Here is a 16,273-nt window from a genome sequence, read left to right as displayed (position 1 = left end):
GTAGCAGACCTGTCTTCCCCCAACAAGCTCGGCTGCTTTCTCGCTGAGCAACCTCCGGCTGACTCGGGGCCCCCCAGGTGTCTAGGAACACCTCTCTCTCTCCCGCCAGCTTGCACACACTACCTGAGATGCCGCAGAGGGGATGGAGACCTCTGGGGGTTTGCAGTCCCCTCCGGTCCTGGGCTTGCAAGAGATCTCGTCTGTCAGTCTGTGCCAGGTGCTATGTGCTGTACTTTGAACAAAATAAGCCCTTTAATTCTTGGGAGACAGGCACTATAATCACCCATTTTTTTTTTTTTTTTTTTTTTTTTTAGCGGTACACGGGCCTCTCACTGTTGTGGCCTCTCCCGTTGCGGAGCACAGGCTCCGGACACGCAAGCTCAGCAGCCATGGCTCACGGGCCCAGCCGCTCCGCGGCATGTGGGATCTTCGCGGACCGGGGCACGAACCCGTGTCCCCTGCATTGGCAGGCGGACTCTCAACCACTGTGCCACCAGGGAAGCCCCATCACCCATTTTAAAGATGAGAAAACAGAGATTTAGGAACCTGACTTGGTCGTGATTATTTTCCTAGAAAGGGCCCAAGAGTGGATCTCAGCTATGTGACTCCAGAGTCCGGACTCCTAACTTCTATACCTTGCTGTTATGACTTGGGAAGTCTGGACAGCACTCAGAGGTGCAGAGCCAGAGAGACCCAGAGATGCATCAGATAAGATCCCTAGAGCTCATTATCTCTTGGTCTGTTTGGAACTATAACCAAGAGCTGGGGGAAGCCCAGAGGGTGGACCTTTAATTTGCATCTTTGGAGTGCATGTTTTATTGAGGAAATCAAGGAAGGCTGCACAGAGGAGGCCACCTTTGGCCCCAGTCAAGAAGGATAAGTGAAAGTTTGCCCACACATTCCTGAGAGGGGGCACACTTCCCCTCCGTCTCCCCAACTTGTTGTTTATGAAGCTGCCCGTCTCCAAGGCTCCTCCTGGGCCCCACCACATCCACACACCCCACTAACTCCGCCACCTAAAAATAGTCCAAGATACCAACTGCTTTGCCAACTGTTCTGGGGCCCCAGCAGCCAGATGAAACAAGAAAGCAGCTGACAGCACACCCTTTGAGGACAAAAGCAGTCATTAATCAAAGAGAAACTCCCTGAGAGGCCACCACAGGGCAGGCTGGACTGCTGAGCTGCCAGCAGCAGGTCATACAAATCCTGCACCACAGGGTAGCTTCCATCCCTGACTGCCTACAGTATGCCCACCTGCATGCCAGGTATGCACAGCCATAATAGAACACAGGGACACTGCGACAGTCTTACTCCCTTTTGCACTCCCAGCTTCCAGCACATTTTCTGCCAGAGCAGGCCCTCTGTGAACACGTACTGAATTACTGTTAGAATTCCCAGTTTACAGATGAGAAAAGTGAGGCTGGGGTGGGAGTGGGCAGCCAGGTCACACAGCCAGGCAAGTATGGAACTGACGTTTGACCAGAGCCCCCGTGCTACGACCTGACACCAGACTGCAGGAAGGGCTAAGAGAGGTTCCAAGGCTTTGTCCCAGGAGGCAGAGATTTCTCCTGTGGTAGAGCACTGGGCTTGGAGCTGCATGGTGGGTACAGCCAGACCAGGAGGGACCTCTGGGAGCACGTGATGAGCCTGATTGAAGCATTGCATTGTCCAGGTCAGGGAGAGGAAGGGTGGGTTGGAACACCACCAACAGACACAGAATCTCAAGTCCCAGCCTTGGCTTCTGGCTCTAAGGCCCATGCTCTGTCCTAAGAACTCCAGCTTCGGGACTTCCCTGGTGGTTCAGTGGCAAAGGCTCCGCGCTCCCAATGCAGGGGGGTCTGGGTTTGATCCCTGGTCAGGGAACCAGATCCCACATGCCGCAACTAAAAGATCCTGCGTGTGCTGCAACTAAGACCCGGTGCAGCCAAATAAATAAATAAATATTAAAAAAAAAAAAAAAAGAACTCCAGCTTCTTAATCTCTCTAGGCATCACTTCCTGTATTTATAAAATGGGAATAATAATAGTACCTTCCTGAAGTGGGATAAAAATGTGCAGTATTGTTTTGAAAACCTTTTTGTTCAGCCCCTCCCTTCTCTCTTCAATCTAGATCTTGACCCTATTGCTTCTTTTTCTTGGCTGCTTTGGGTCTTAGGCGAGCGGGGGCTACTCTTTGCTGCGGTGTGCAGGCTTCTCATTGTGGTGGCTTCTCTTGTTGCAGAGCGTGGGCTCTAGGCATGTGGGCTTCAGTAGTTGCAGCATGCAGGCTCAGTAGTTGTGGCACGTGGGCTCTAGAGCGCAGGCTCAGTAGTTGTGGTGCACCGGCTTAGTTGCTCCGCGGCATGTGGGATATTCCCGAACCAGGGCTCAAACCCGTGTCCCCTGCATTGGTAGGCGGATTCTTAACCACTGCTCCACCAGGGGAGTCCCAACCCTATTGCTTTTTTTTTTTTTTTTTTTTTTCGGCCATAGCTCACGGGCCCAGCTGCTCCGCGGCATGTGGGATCTTCCCGGATCGGGGCACGAACCCGTGTCCCCTACATCGGCAGGCGGACTCTCAACCACTGCGCCACCAGGGAAGCCCCCTATTGCTTTTTAAAAAGGGGACAAAGAAAGGAACAAGATACAGCCTGTATTTCTTCAATTCTTGGGTTCAAGTGCCCAGAGATAGGGGCTCACATAAACAGTTTGGAAGAGTATTTGTGCATCTAGTTGAGAAAGGATGTTGAAAACAAACAAACAAACCAACAACAAATGCTTTCTGGGCTAAGAGATTTGCAGAGGAATGGATAAGGAAGAGCTAAGATGCTGAGCTGTGCCTTTGAGGCCTTGTTGTAGATAGAAGCGTGGGGCTGGGAAAAGACAGACCCCTCAGATAGATTTAGGGATCCAAACTCTATTCCTTCAGAGTCCAAACTTGATTGGATCAGCTTGTGGAACAATTTATGTTCTAGGACATTGTTGAAAACAATAGAGAACTCAGCTGGCAATGAGTGGAGTTTAACAGCTGGGTGTGGTCAGGGAAAGAGTCAGTCGAGGAGAGCTCTGCCCAAATCAGTCATCCCAGGTGACTGAGGTGGGCATGCAGACTGAGGACCAAGGACAGAGGCTTTAAACTCAGGCTGTGGGAAAGGGGGATGGACTTTACTAAAATAATCCACCCAGTCACTAAACAAGCAAATAACAATATAAGCCCTTGGGGGGTGGCAAATGCAAAGGTGCCACAATATATTATCTAAAAGCTTCAGTTTCCAACAGGAAAGGATGACACATAGACTAGGAAAAAAAACAGGCAGGTGTTGTCAGGATGTGGGGAAATCGGCACCCTCACACACTGACTGTGGGATTGTAAAATGCTGCAGCCACCAGCATTGCTTCCGACAGTTAAACATAGTTACCATGTGACCCAGCAATTCCACTCCTAGGGATAGGCCCAAGAGAAATGAAAACATATGCCCACACAAAAATTTTTACACACATATTTATGGTAGCATTATTCATAATAGCCAAAACGTGGACAACCCAAGTGTTCATCAATTGTTGAATGGATAAACAAAATGTAGTGTATCTATACAATGGAATATTATTCAGCCATAGAAAGGAACAAAGTACTGATATATGCGACAACCTTGAAAACATTATGCTAAGTGAAAGAAGTCAGTCATAAAACACTGCATGTTGTATGATTTCATTTACAAGAAATATCAAAATAGGAAAATCTATAGACAGAAAGTGGATTAGTGCTTATTTAGCCAGGGAGGGATGGTGGAGTGAGGGGTGATAGCTAAAGGGTATGAGTTTCTCTTTGTGGTAATGAAAATGTTCCAGAACTGACGGTGGTGATGGTTACATGTATCCGTGAACATACCCAAAACCACTAAGCTGTACACTTTAAATTGGTGAATTGTATGATATGTGAATTATACCTCAATATAACTTTTACTAAAAAAGAACAAAATAGAACAAAACAAAACAAGCAAAAAATAATAACATTGAGTAGAAGAAGCTAAACAGCAGAATTCATACTCTATAATTATATTATTATATTAATTATATAATCATACTCTATAATTATATTGATATAAATCTCAAAAATAGTCCAAACTAAGCTATGTCAGTTCAAGATGCTTACTTTGGTGGTAAAACTAATTAGAAAGGCAAGGAAGTTAACACTCTGAAAATCAGGCTGGAAGGAGAACAGCGGGCGCTCCGGAGTGCTGTCTGGGGTGCTGTCCAGGTTGCTGTTTGGTGTCTTGACAGAGTGGCACTCACCTGAGTGCTCGTTTAATGTTTGTTAAGCTGTACATTTATGTTGTATGAGCTTTTGGTTTGTTTATTGTATTTTATAATAAAAATGTTAAAAATAAGATGAGTTGGTTCAGGGGCGTCCCTGGTGGCTCAGTGGTTAAGAATCCGCCTGCCATTGTAGGGGGCATGGGTTCGAACCCTGGTCCGGGAAGATTCCACATGCCACGGAGCAACTGAGCCGATGCGCCACAACTACTGAGCCTGCGCTCTAGAGCCCGTGAACCACAACTACTGAAGCCCACGCACCCAGAGCCTGTGCTCCACAACAAGAGAAGCCACCACAATGAACAGTAGCCCCCGCTCGCTGCAACTAGAGAAAAACCTGCACACAGCAACGAAGACCCAACACAGCCAAAAATGAATAAAATAAAATAAATAAATTTATTTTTAAAAAGAAAGAAAAAAGAAGAGTTGGTTCAATCAAACCCTCACATTCTGTAATTTGAATGGGTAGGGAGTTGTTCCAGCTGAAAAGTCAGGATGTAGAGGAGGCTGGTGAGGCTGAGATAGCCATGGCCAGAGTGAGTGAAGAGGAGCTGAGGAAGCCAGTGACAGCAGGTGCACAGACAGAAGAAAAGCTATGGGAGGGCATAAGAAGGGCCCCTAGAGCTTCAAATGTTGATAGCTTGATTTATTCATTTATTTACCCACTGATCAACAGAGTTTTTAAGTACTTGCCTTGGGTCACACCAATGAACCTACTTCTCCCTAATCCCCTAATCCCCAGTGCTGCATCCCCAGCAATCATGTTTATCTTTGTGATATCATTCCCTGGCCACAGCTAAAGGGAGTAGGGGTGCCAGTGTAACCCAGGCTGGGCCAATCACATTATGTCTGTTGGGAATTTGGAATGGAGACTCAGAGATAGCTTTTTTCTGCTGTAGAGCTGGAGAATCATGGAAAACTGGTTTTGCTATGCCAAAGCTTCACCCTTGGTGGGCACCTGACCTGAGTCTCAAGAGACACTGGGGGATAATTGAACTAACTGCTTTGCCACTGGATACAAGAACTGCCACTTCCATCCTAGGTCATGAAAATTATCCCTACTTACAACTCGGCCTCTACTGTATTTGGACAGTTCCATAGTTTTTATGATTGTTACTTTCAAACCCCACTCCTGGCACCAATTTCTGTATTATTTATGGATTGTATATGGAGGAAAAAAAAGAGGAGAGATTCCATAATTAGATGCAACAGGGTATTACAGAATCCTAGTGTGAGAGACGTTTGATATATTTTTGGCTGTCCATAATCTGAAACCTTTTCCCGTGTGTGTGTGTGTGTGTGTGTGTGTGTGTGAACCCAACTTGATGAGACAGAGACTAGTTCCAACTATAAAGGTTGAAAATGCCAGGTATTCCCTTTCCCAGCATCCCTTGCATCTAGGGTGCAGACACATGTCTTAGATTCTTCCCAGGCAGAGGCATCTGCTTCAGACTGAATCAGAGGCTGCTTCCTAAAGAAGCAGATGTGGAGGAGACAGTGGCCATGTCCAATTTCGGAAGCAGCAGTAAAAGTAGTTCCAACGGCAGAGTCTGCAGCCCTCTGCCAGCGGTGCCAGTGGTGAAGATGCTATGCCCAGCGTGGGCAGTGGTGTATTCTTAGGACCAGTTCTGTGTCACGATTTTGGGTGTGTTCCCACTTGCCTAGCTACTGTGCCTAGTTCCCTGAACAGCCTGGAGATCCTGTGAGTTACTGAGTATCCTTCATAAATTTTCTTCCTGCTTAGGTTGACCAGAATTGGCTTCTATACTTGAAATTAAGAACCTTGACAGACACCCTTAGAAACCTGAAAGCAGTTCTTCCTGAGGAGTGGCAACAGACAGCGAGAACCTGAAAGGAACTGTCTCTCCCCACTTTTTGTCTCTTTGTCTCTCTGTATGTTGGCATCACTCTTCCCTCCCTTCAGACCAACATACTTGTTCTGAGGTAGGAAGTGGCTGCTCCACATCTCCCAAGTTTTGATATCTTCTCCTTTCAGGAAGCCAGTCCAAATTGAGAATAGAATTTCTAACTTTTGATGAAAAATTACAAGGGGAGGAACTCTGGCCCAGCTTGGGTGAGATGCTCGCTCCTGGCCAGTCAACTACAGATAGGCAGGATCACGTCATATAAAAATAGTTGCTGGGTCCAACCCCATGGATTGGAGGTGCATTTTCAGAGAATGGGGGAACACCAAGGTCATGGATTGGACCTAAATGTGTCCACTACAAAAAGCAGTTAGGGGGCTTCCCTGGTGGCGCAGTGGTTGAGAGTCCACCTGCCGATGCAGGGGACACGGGTTCGTGCCCTGGTCCGGGAAGATCCCACATGCCGCGGAGCGGCTGGGCCCGTGAGCCATGGCCGCTGAGCCTGCGCGTCCGGAGCCTGTGCTCCGCAACGGGAGAGGCCACAACAGTGAGAGGCCCGCGTACCACAAAAAAAACCAAAAACCAAAACAAAAACATATGATCATCTCAATAGATGCAAAAAAAGCTTTTGACAAAATTCAACACCCATTTTGATAAAAACTCTCCGGAAAGTGGACATAAATGGAACCTACCTCAACATAATAAAGGCCATATATGACAAACCCACAGCAAACATCATTCTCAATGGTGAAAAACTGAAAGCATTTCCTCTAAGATCAGGAACAAGACAAGGATGTCCATTTTCACCACTATTATTCAACATAGTTTTGGAAGTCCTAGCCACGGCATCAGAGAAGAAAAATTAATTCAAGTTGGAAAAGAAGAAGTAAAACTGTCACTGTTTGCAGATGACATGATACTATACATAGAGAATCCTAAAGATGCCACCAGAAAACTACTGGAGCTAATCAATGAATTTGGTAAAGTTGCAGGATACAAAATTAATGCACAGAAATCTCTTGCATTCCTATACACTAACAGTGAAAGATCAGAAAGAGAAATGAAGGAAACAATCCCATTCACCACTGCAACAAAAAGAATAAAATACCTAGGAATAAACCTACCTAAGGAGGTAAAAGACCTGTACTCAGAAAAACTATAAGACACTGATGAAAGAAATCGAAGATGACACAAACAGATGAGCCTGCGCATCCGGAGCCTGTGCTCCGCAACGGGAGAGACCACAACAGTGAGAGGCCCGCGTACCGCAAAAAAAAAAAAAAAAGGATTAGAGACCTAAATGTAAGACTGGACACTATAAAACTCTTAGAGGAAAACATAGGCAGAACACTCTTCGACATAAATCACAGCAACATATTTTTTGATCCACCTCCTAGAGTAATGGAAATAAAAACAAAAATAAACAAATGGGACCTAACGAAACTTAAAAGTTTTTGCAAAGCAAAGGAAACTACAAACAAGACGAAAAGACAGCCCTCAGACTGGGAGAAAATATTTGCAAATGAATCAACCGACAAAGGATTAATCTCCAAAATATATAAACAGCTCATGCAGCTCAATATTAAAAAAACCAACAACCCAATTCAAAAATGGGCAGATCTCAATAGACATTTCTCCAAAGAAGACATACAGATGGCCAAGAAGCACATGAAAAGCTGCTCAACATAACATAATTATTAGAGAAATGCAAATCAAAACTACAATGAGGTATCACCTCACACCAGTTAGAATGGACATCATCAGAAAATCTACAAACAACAAATGCTGGAGAGGGTGTGGAGAAAAGGGAACCCTCTTGCACTGTTGGTGGGAATGGAAATTGATACAGCCACTATGGAGAACAGTATGGAGCTTCCTTAAAAAACTAAACATAGAATTACCATATGACCCAGCAATCCCACTGCTGGGCATATACCCAGAGAAAACCATAATTCAAAAAGATACATGCACCCCAATGTTCATTGCAGCACTATTTACAATAGCCAGGTCACAGAAGCAACCTAAATGCCCATTGACAGACGAATGGATAAAGAAGATGTGCTACGTATATACAATGGAATATTACTCAGCCATAAAAAGGAATGAAATTGGGTCATTTGTTGAGACGTGGATGGATCTAAAGACTGTCATACAGAGTGAAGTAAGTCAGAAAGAAAAAAACAGATATCTTATATTAACGCATATATGTGGAACCTAGAAATATGGTACAGATGAACTGGTTTGCAGGGCAGAAATTGAGTCACAGATATAGAGAACAAACATATGGACACCAAGGGGTGAAAGCAGCATGGGGTGGGCGGTGGTGTGATGAATTGGGAGATTGGGATTGACGTGTATACACTAATATGTATAAAATAGATGACTAATAAGAACCTGCTGTATAAAAAAATAAAGTAAAATTCAAAAAAAAACTTTAAAAAATAAAAATAAAATGTTTCCACAACCTACTCCTTGGGTTCCATCATTTGCTAAAACTGCTCACAGAACTCAGGAAAACAATTTACTTATACGATTGCAGTTTATTACAAAGAATATTTCAAAGGGTACAAATGAACAGCCAGAAGGAAGAGATTGCACAGGGCAAGGTATGGGGATGGGCCATGGACCACTACATCCCTCCTCTTGTCACTCTATCCCTCTTTCCTCTTTCCTCTTGCAGCCCAGTGAATCTTTGATACTGTGTACTTTGGGGGTCTGCAAAGCCCCCACCCACAAATATTTTGTCCAGGCTTTTCCATTTTCCATGGGATACAGGCTCAGTTTTCGCTTGATCTCCACTTTCTCATTTCCTTTTTCTCTGACTCTTCTCCGGCAGCTGCAGATGCCTCATTCTCCTGCTCTTCCTCCCAGCTCCGTAACTGCTCCTTTTCCGTTTCCTCTGCTCACTCCTCCTTCTCTTCTTTTCACTCTTTATTTATTTTAATTAATTAATTTATTTTTGGCTGTGTTGGGTCTTCGTTGCTGCGCGTAGGCTTTTCTCTAGTTGCGATGAGCGGGGGCTACTCTTCATTGTGGTGTGCAGGCTTCTCACTGCAGTGGCTTCTCTTGTTGCGGAGCATGTGCTGTAGGCACGCAGGCTTCAGTAGTTGTGGCACGCAGGCTCAGTAGATGTGGCTCAGGCTCTAGAGCGCAGGTTCAGTAGTTGTGGCGCACGGGCTTAGTTGCTCCGCGGCATGTGGGATTTTCCTGGAGCAGGGCTCGAACCTGTGTCCCCTGCATTGGCAGGCGGATTCTTTTTTTTTTTTTTTTTTTTTTTTTTTTTTGCGTTACGCGGGCCTCTCAATGCTGCGGCCTCTCCCGCCGCGGAGCACAGGCTCCGGACGCGCAGGCCCAGCGGCCATGGCTCACGGGCCCAGCCGCTCCGCGGCATGTGGGATCTTCCCGGACCGGGGCACGAACCCGCGTCCCCTGCATTGGCAGGCGGACTCTCAACCACTGCGCCACCAGGGAAGCCCGGCAGGCGGATTCTTAATCACTGTACCACCAGGGAAGTCCCTTCACTCTTTATTTTGTTTTATTTACTTTTAAAAAATCTTTGGCCGCACCACGCAGCATATGGGGTCTTACTTAGCTCCCCGACCAGGGATCGAACCTGTACCCCCTGCAGTGGAAGTGAGGAGTCTTAACTGCTGGACTGCTGAGGAAGTCACTCTTCTTTTCACCCTTTAAATGTGAGTTCTCTTCTCATCTCTTCTCTCCACCCCAGGCAATCTCACTCCTGGCCCTGGCCTCAAAGACTACCAGTCTCTATGTTACAGAGGCCAGTGTTCCTGTCTGCTTCTCTCCCAGATCATACCCTTCAGACGGGTGTCACACAGACACACCCAAACTCAACTCATTGTCTTCTACCTGAACCTACAACTCCTGTGTCTCCAGCGTTAAAAGTGAAAGGCCTAGGGCTTCCCTGGTGGCGCAGTGGTTGAGAGTCCGCCTGCCGATGCAGGGGACACGGGTTCATGCCCCGGTCCGGGAAGATCCCACATGCTGCGGAGCGGCTGGGCCCGTGAGCCATGGCCGCTGAGCCTGCGCGTCCGGAGCCTGTGCTCCGCAACGGGAGAGGCCACAGCAGTGAGAGGCCCGTGTACCGCCAAAAAAAAAAAAAAAAGTGAAAGGTCTAATCATTCATTTACATGATTATTCAGGCCAGAATTCTGGGCATCACTCGTGATGCTTCTCTCCCCCTCCTTCCACAAATTACCCATCAAGCACTAACTTCTGCTGATTTGTGTGGCAGCCTAGGGAATGGTCAAGTGCATGAATCCTTAGAGCCAAAAAGTCTGGGTTCAAATCCTGACACTGCCACATTCTAGCAGTTTAAGTTTGGACAAGTAACTTAACCTCTCTGTGCTTCAGTTTCCTCATCTATAAAGTGGGCATAATAATAGCACCTATATCTCAAAGGATTGCAATGAGATTTAAATGAGTTATCCTTGGACTTCCCTGGTGGTGCAGTGGTTAAGAATCCGCCTGCCAATGCAGGGGACATGGGTTCGAGCCCTGGTCCAGGAAGATCCCACATGCCGCGGAGCGTGGAGCAACTAAGCCTGTGCGCCACAACTACTGAGCCCGTGTGCCACAACTACTGAAGCCCACGCACCTAGAGCCCATGTTCTGCAACAAGAGAAGCCACCGCAATGAGAAGCCCGCACGCCGCAATGAAGAGCAGCCCCCATTCACCGCAACTAGAGAAAGACCGCGTGCAGCAACGAAGACCCAACGCAGCCAAAAATAAATAAATAAATTTATTTTTTAAAAAATGAGTTACTCTTCATAAAGATGTACACACTTCATACTACACAGGCATTTGTTGACTAAAGTAAACTCTATATTCTAAGTATCTCTTGGACTGGTCCCAAGCTACCGTTCTCTCTGCACCGTCTTACTGCCCTGACCTAATCGGTCTCGCTGCATACAATCCCTGCTCTCCTCCAATCCCTCTACACATCCAAGCCAGGGTCACCTTTTCAAAATGCAAATATGGTGCAAATACTTAACACTCTTCAATGGCTTCCTACTGTATAGCCCGCACTCCTTATCAGGCTAGCAAGACCTGTGAGATCGGGTCCTCACTCGCCTGTCTGGGCTCATCTTCGCCACTGAACAGTCTGGCCTCCCACATATCCAAAGGCAGACTAGGGAGTTGCTTCCTTATAATCTGTAAGAGCTGAGTAATCAAAACTGTCCTTTCACTGACAGGAAGTGGAAATTGCACCCAATGGAGCCCAGTTTGTGCCAGGCCACATTCTTGGCTCCCTGAGCACCTGCCATGCCCATTTACTTCCTGATTCCTGTCGGGAATCATTCAGGAAGGATTTATTTCTTTATGTGTAAATAACTTTGTAAATATAGGTCGGGTGATGTGGGGCACCCAGAGATAAATCCTATCCAGCTTGGCTTGCTCTGGGCCAGGCCCTCTTCTATGTGCTTTACCTGAATTAACTAATTTCCTGTGAGGTAGGTATTATATTCAGCCCCATCTTACTAGTGAGGAAATGGAAGCACAGGGAAGTTAACTACTGTGCCCCAGGTTTTACAGCTAGTAAATCAAAGAGCCTTCGTGGTTCCAGAGTCTTGAGAAGGTTTATGAGGCTGAGCGTTATAAGAACTCGATAGACTTCAGAGACAGGAGCAATCACATTTACTTAGTGGGAGTCCAATGCGAATACAGAATAAAAAGTTTATGTGTCTCACAGTTTACAGTGTGGTTTTACATGGATCATATCATTTTACATGGATTATATCATTTAACCAGGGATTACAGCAGTACAGACTTGTGGTAAACAGAACAAGGTCTAGAATCAGATAATCTCATATTTCTTTCCCAGCCCTGTCACATACAGGGTAGGTGTTTTAGGGCCTCATTTTGTGCCTCAATTTCTCATTTGTAAAGGGGGTATAATAAAACAATATACGTCATGCCATTGTGAGGATTAAATGAGATAATAATGCCCTTAGCACAGTGCCTGGCAAGTAGCAAATGCTAAAAATAATAATAATAACAACAACAACAAGATGCTGGCTTATTTTATTGGACACAGGTGATGTATCAACTACGTTCTGGGCCTCTTAAGCCTCACAAGAGCTCTGCAAGGTTTTGTCCTTATTGTACAGTGAAGAGCACGTGCTGACTAGGTGTCAGGTATTGTTCTAAAGCACTTTGCTGACTCAATCCTCACAACAATCCCAGGGGTAGGTACTACCTATTATAATCCTCTTTGTACAGAGGGGGAAACTGAGCATAAATTAAATAAGTTGATCAAGTTCACAGCCAGCAAGAGAAGCAACCAGGCAGTTTACTTCCAAGGTCCGTACTCTTAACCATCTTCCCTTTCAACAACAGGTGAAGAAACAGGCTCAGAAAGTGAAGAGATCCCCACTCCTAAAAAAGGAGCGTTAAACTATTTTCCAATCCAGGGATTATCACTATGTCCAGCAGATGGCGCCCCAGGACATAGCAAGCTGTGGGATTCGCATACGCGGTCAAAACTACCATACCCATAATGCAGTGCGGATATTAAGGGCCACCTGCCAGTTTAGCTGTCTGAGGCACTGCCTGTGTGCTCTCCAGGAGGAACGTGTGTATCTGAGACATTCGGGTCCTTCCTCAATCTTAAGGTAGCAAGTTAAAAGTTTTTTCTGCTTCATCTCATCCTCCTTGTCTTACTAGTTGGAGAGCGGAAGGATGAATCAACGCTGCTATTGGTTGGCTTCATCTGCCTTACCCTAACGTGAGGACCCTTGACCTTTAACCCAAGGTGGCGGCGCCAGGAGCCTTAGCTCTTGCTGTGGACCTGAGATGATCTAAGGCCGGGGACTCCGCCTCATGTCGAAGCTAAGCCGGGCCACTCGGGCCCTCAGGAAGCCCGAGGCCGGCGGCGTGATCCGGACCATCGTGCGGGCAGGCCAGGCCATGCCCGGGCCCCCACTAGGCCCCGTCCTGGGTCAGGTGCAGCCGCGGCAGGAACCTGGCGTGGGAGGCGTCGGAGGGTGGGAGCTAGTACCCGGGTGGCGGGTGCTGGCTGGGCCAGAGCGGCCTCGGTTTAAAACGCGGCTCTGCTGCCCACACGTTGTATGTCCTTGGGTTAGTTACACAGCCTCTTCGAGGTTCAGCTTCCTCTGTTCTTCGTCTACGAGCTGTTGTAAGGATAGAGAGGCGTGAAACATACGAATCATCTGGCACATAAAATGGTAGTTGGATCTGGGTAGAGAAAAGAGAACGGGAGCTTAGGGAAGTGAAGACGGAGAGAATGGATGGAGCCTCCGGGGGAAAGGAAGCCGTCCCTTCCTCCGCACGCTGACCCCTATGCCTCCCTCACAGCGAGGCGTTTCCATCAACCAGTTCTGTAAGGAGTTCAACGAGAAGACCAAGGACATCAAAGAAGGCATTCCTCTGCCTACCAAGATTTTTGTGAAGGTGAGGAGTCGGGACTCTGATCCCCAGTTTCCTTCTCATTCTCCCCAGGCCCTGGAGCTGGTCACCTGGGGTTGCTACTCGGCTCATAACTTGGGGCAAGTGTTTTCCTGTTACCCGGCCCCACTTTCCCCATTTTTACAGTAGAGACTAGGCCATATCTTTTCTGAACCCGCGCTGCCATATTGCAGATCTTTCCTTTGTTCCTCCAACTTGCTGGGGCTTCCAGAGCAGAGTTGGACCTGGAATAGAAGTGACAGGGACGTTTGTTGCAGATTTGTTTCTTCTGTGGTTTTGTTGTCAGTTAAAGGGAAGGAAGGTGAGCTATGGGAAGGGGGGACAGGAAGTTAGAAGTTCCCTGGGCTGGGGCAGCAGGGGTTGGGGGAGGTGGGAAGAAAGATTCTCATGTGTCTTTTTTCCATTCAGCCTGACAGGACATTTGAAATCAAAATTGGCCAACCCACTGTTTCCTACTTCCTGAAGGCAGCTGCTGGGATTGAGAAGGGGGCCCGGCACACAGGTAAGGGGCAGGGTGGGCATCTGGGCTTCTGGGCTCTGGAAGGAAGCAGTGACACCTGAAGTGCTATTTGTTCCTTGCTCCCAGGGAAAGAGGTGGCAGGCCTAGTGACACTGAAGCACGTGTATGAGATCGCCCGTGTCAAAGCTCAGGATGACGCCTTCGCCTTGCAGGACGTGCCCCTGTCCTCTGTTGTTCGCTCTATCATTGGCTCTGCCCGTTCCCTGGGCATTCGTGTGGTGAAGGAGTGAGTTTCCGGGGAAGCTCAGTGTGAGGGGAGGGCCTGGAGAGTTCTTGACTCTGAGACAAAGCTGAGGGCCCACTGAGTGGGAGAGTCAGCTTCTGAGTTAATGGATCTTAGATTCTTGGGAGTGAGGAGCCTCATTCATTCATTTGGAATATACTTATTAAGTACCTATCATGTGTTAGGCATTGTTCTGGACACTGGATGCAGCTAGGAAGGAGGTAGCCGTGCTTGACCTTGCTTTCTAAGGAACTCAGAGTCCAGAGATGGACGCAGATCCATAAATGGAGCAGTATACTGCCAGATGGTCAGTGTTGACAAAAGGAACTACAGGTATCCTCAGAACAGGGAGCAGAGCCCTGGGAAGTGAGGTCAAGGCCTGGGGCAAGCATTGCAAGAAGTAGAAAAGTCCCTGTGAAGGATGTAAGGTGAAGGAATGGAGCAAAGAAGTTCAGTGTGATCTGGGTATATAATACTAGAGGCAGAATGGGACATAGTAGGACATGAGCCAAACAGACTAGTTGGTTCTCAAATTCAGACTTGATCCTGAGGCCAGCAGCAGGCCCCCTCATGGGGCTTCGGATGGCCTCAGAAATTGTTTTCTTGAAGTGAGATGTAGAGTGGGAGAGCCTCTGGCCAGACGACAGCAGGGGCAACACTCAACCCTTCGCTGGCCTCTTGCTGCTGGTGTCACACCCCATGCAAAGGCTGACGATTGGTTGTTTCCCAAGAGGAGTGGGGTTAAGCGTGGAACAGGGATAGACTTTACTTGGCTCAGATCTTTACTTGTATTGGGAGTACAGAAGTCAGTGAATTTGATCCTTGCTCTGAAAGAGATATGCATGCACCACCTGATGACTTCATTTTACAAAATGTTTTGGGGCTCAGAGGAAGGGCAGGTTACTTTGGACTAGGGTGTAGCTGTGCTCATCCTCAAAAGATGAGTAGGGCTTTAAGAAAGGAGTGAAAGGCAGAGGTTATAGTGGGGTAGCAATTCTGGCAGAGGAAACAGATGAGCAAAGGTATGGGGGCAGGAGGGGAGAGGGGTTCTGAGACAGTGACATGGTGCTGTGAGCTCCCCACCAGTGACCGGCCCTTCACTTACCGTCTGTTTTTCTGTACCTGCAGCCTCAGTTCAGAAGAGCTGGCAGCTTTCCAGAAGGAGCGAGCCCTGTTCCTGGCTGCTCAGAAAGAGGCAGATTTGGCAGCCCAGGCAGAAGCTGCCAAGAAGTGACCCCTGTCCCCCACCCTCCAGGATTTTGAAGAGGGCCAGTTGGGAAGGCTGGGCCAGAGGGGAGGAAGGGAGGTCACATCAACCTGATTATATTTTTCTGACTTTAAATTATGTATTTTTGCACGTGTGGTTATATCAGAGGATCAAGTGTGAATAAACATCTTTTGTCACCCACTCTCAGTTTCTGCCTTGGGACCCCAGAGAAAGGGACCTCATCCACGCAGAGCAACTGCTCAGGATCTGAATTGGCAAGGGTAGCAGAAAATCCCGTGTTTTCCCATTTTCCAGGGGTGAGAGAAAGGGCGAGGTAGGTGGGGGCATGGCTGCTGGACTTGGGTGTACAGAGGCAGCAGATGTTGTTTCTGCTTCCATCAGAAATGTCTCCTATCTCTTGGGGACTTGCCACCTCAACAGAGACAGAACCCTCTGGGGACTTCAGGTCACAGCCCCAAGCAGGGTTGCTACATGGCGTGCCCTGGATCCCAAGGGCTACTTCAGGCCCCTCTATTAAGCTGACCCTGGCTCTGAGTCAGGTGATACCTGAATGTGAATTATTGTGGGGTTTATGGCTACAGACCCATGGAAGAAGCAAAGCATCACTAGGTACCTGCCCATGGTGGGAGAAGTCCTTGGGAAGCCCTGGCCTTTTGTTTTCCCATTAGTCATAATATCAAGGACTATTGTCCTCT

General features: G+C 47.4%; 1 protein-coding gene across 1 annotated transcript; it reads left to right on the top strand.

Annotated features, from left to right (window-relative positions):
- The first annotated feature begins 12,900 nt into the window (after window positions 1–12,900).
- Window positions 12,901–15,758, top strand: MRPL11 (mitochondrial ribosomal protein L11). Its single transcript, XM_032642135.1, has 5 exons — window positions 12,901–13,124; window positions 13,497–13,592; window positions 14,016–14,109; window positions 14,194–14,353; window positions 15,479–15,758. The coding sequence occupies exons 1-5, from the start codon at window positions 13,002–13,004 to the stop codon at window positions 15,582–15,584; spliced, it is 579 nt and encodes a 192-aa protein (XP_032498026.1). The 5' UTR covers window positions 12,901–13,001; the 3' UTR covers window positions 15,585–15,758.
- Window positions 15,759–16,273: the final 515 nt, after the last annotated feature.

This window comes from Phocoena sinus, chromosome 8 (assembly GCF_008692025.1).
Source record: "Phocoena sinus isolate mPhoSin1 chromosome 8, mPhoSin1.pri, whole genome shotgun sequence".
NCBI classification, from domain to species: domain Eukaryota; kingdom Metazoa; phylum Chordata; class Mammalia; order Artiodactyla; family Phocoenidae; genus Phocoena; species Phocoena sinus.
The sequence above is the reverse complement of the archived record's forward strand: the minus strand, read 5'-3'. Positions and strand labels throughout refer to the sequence as shown.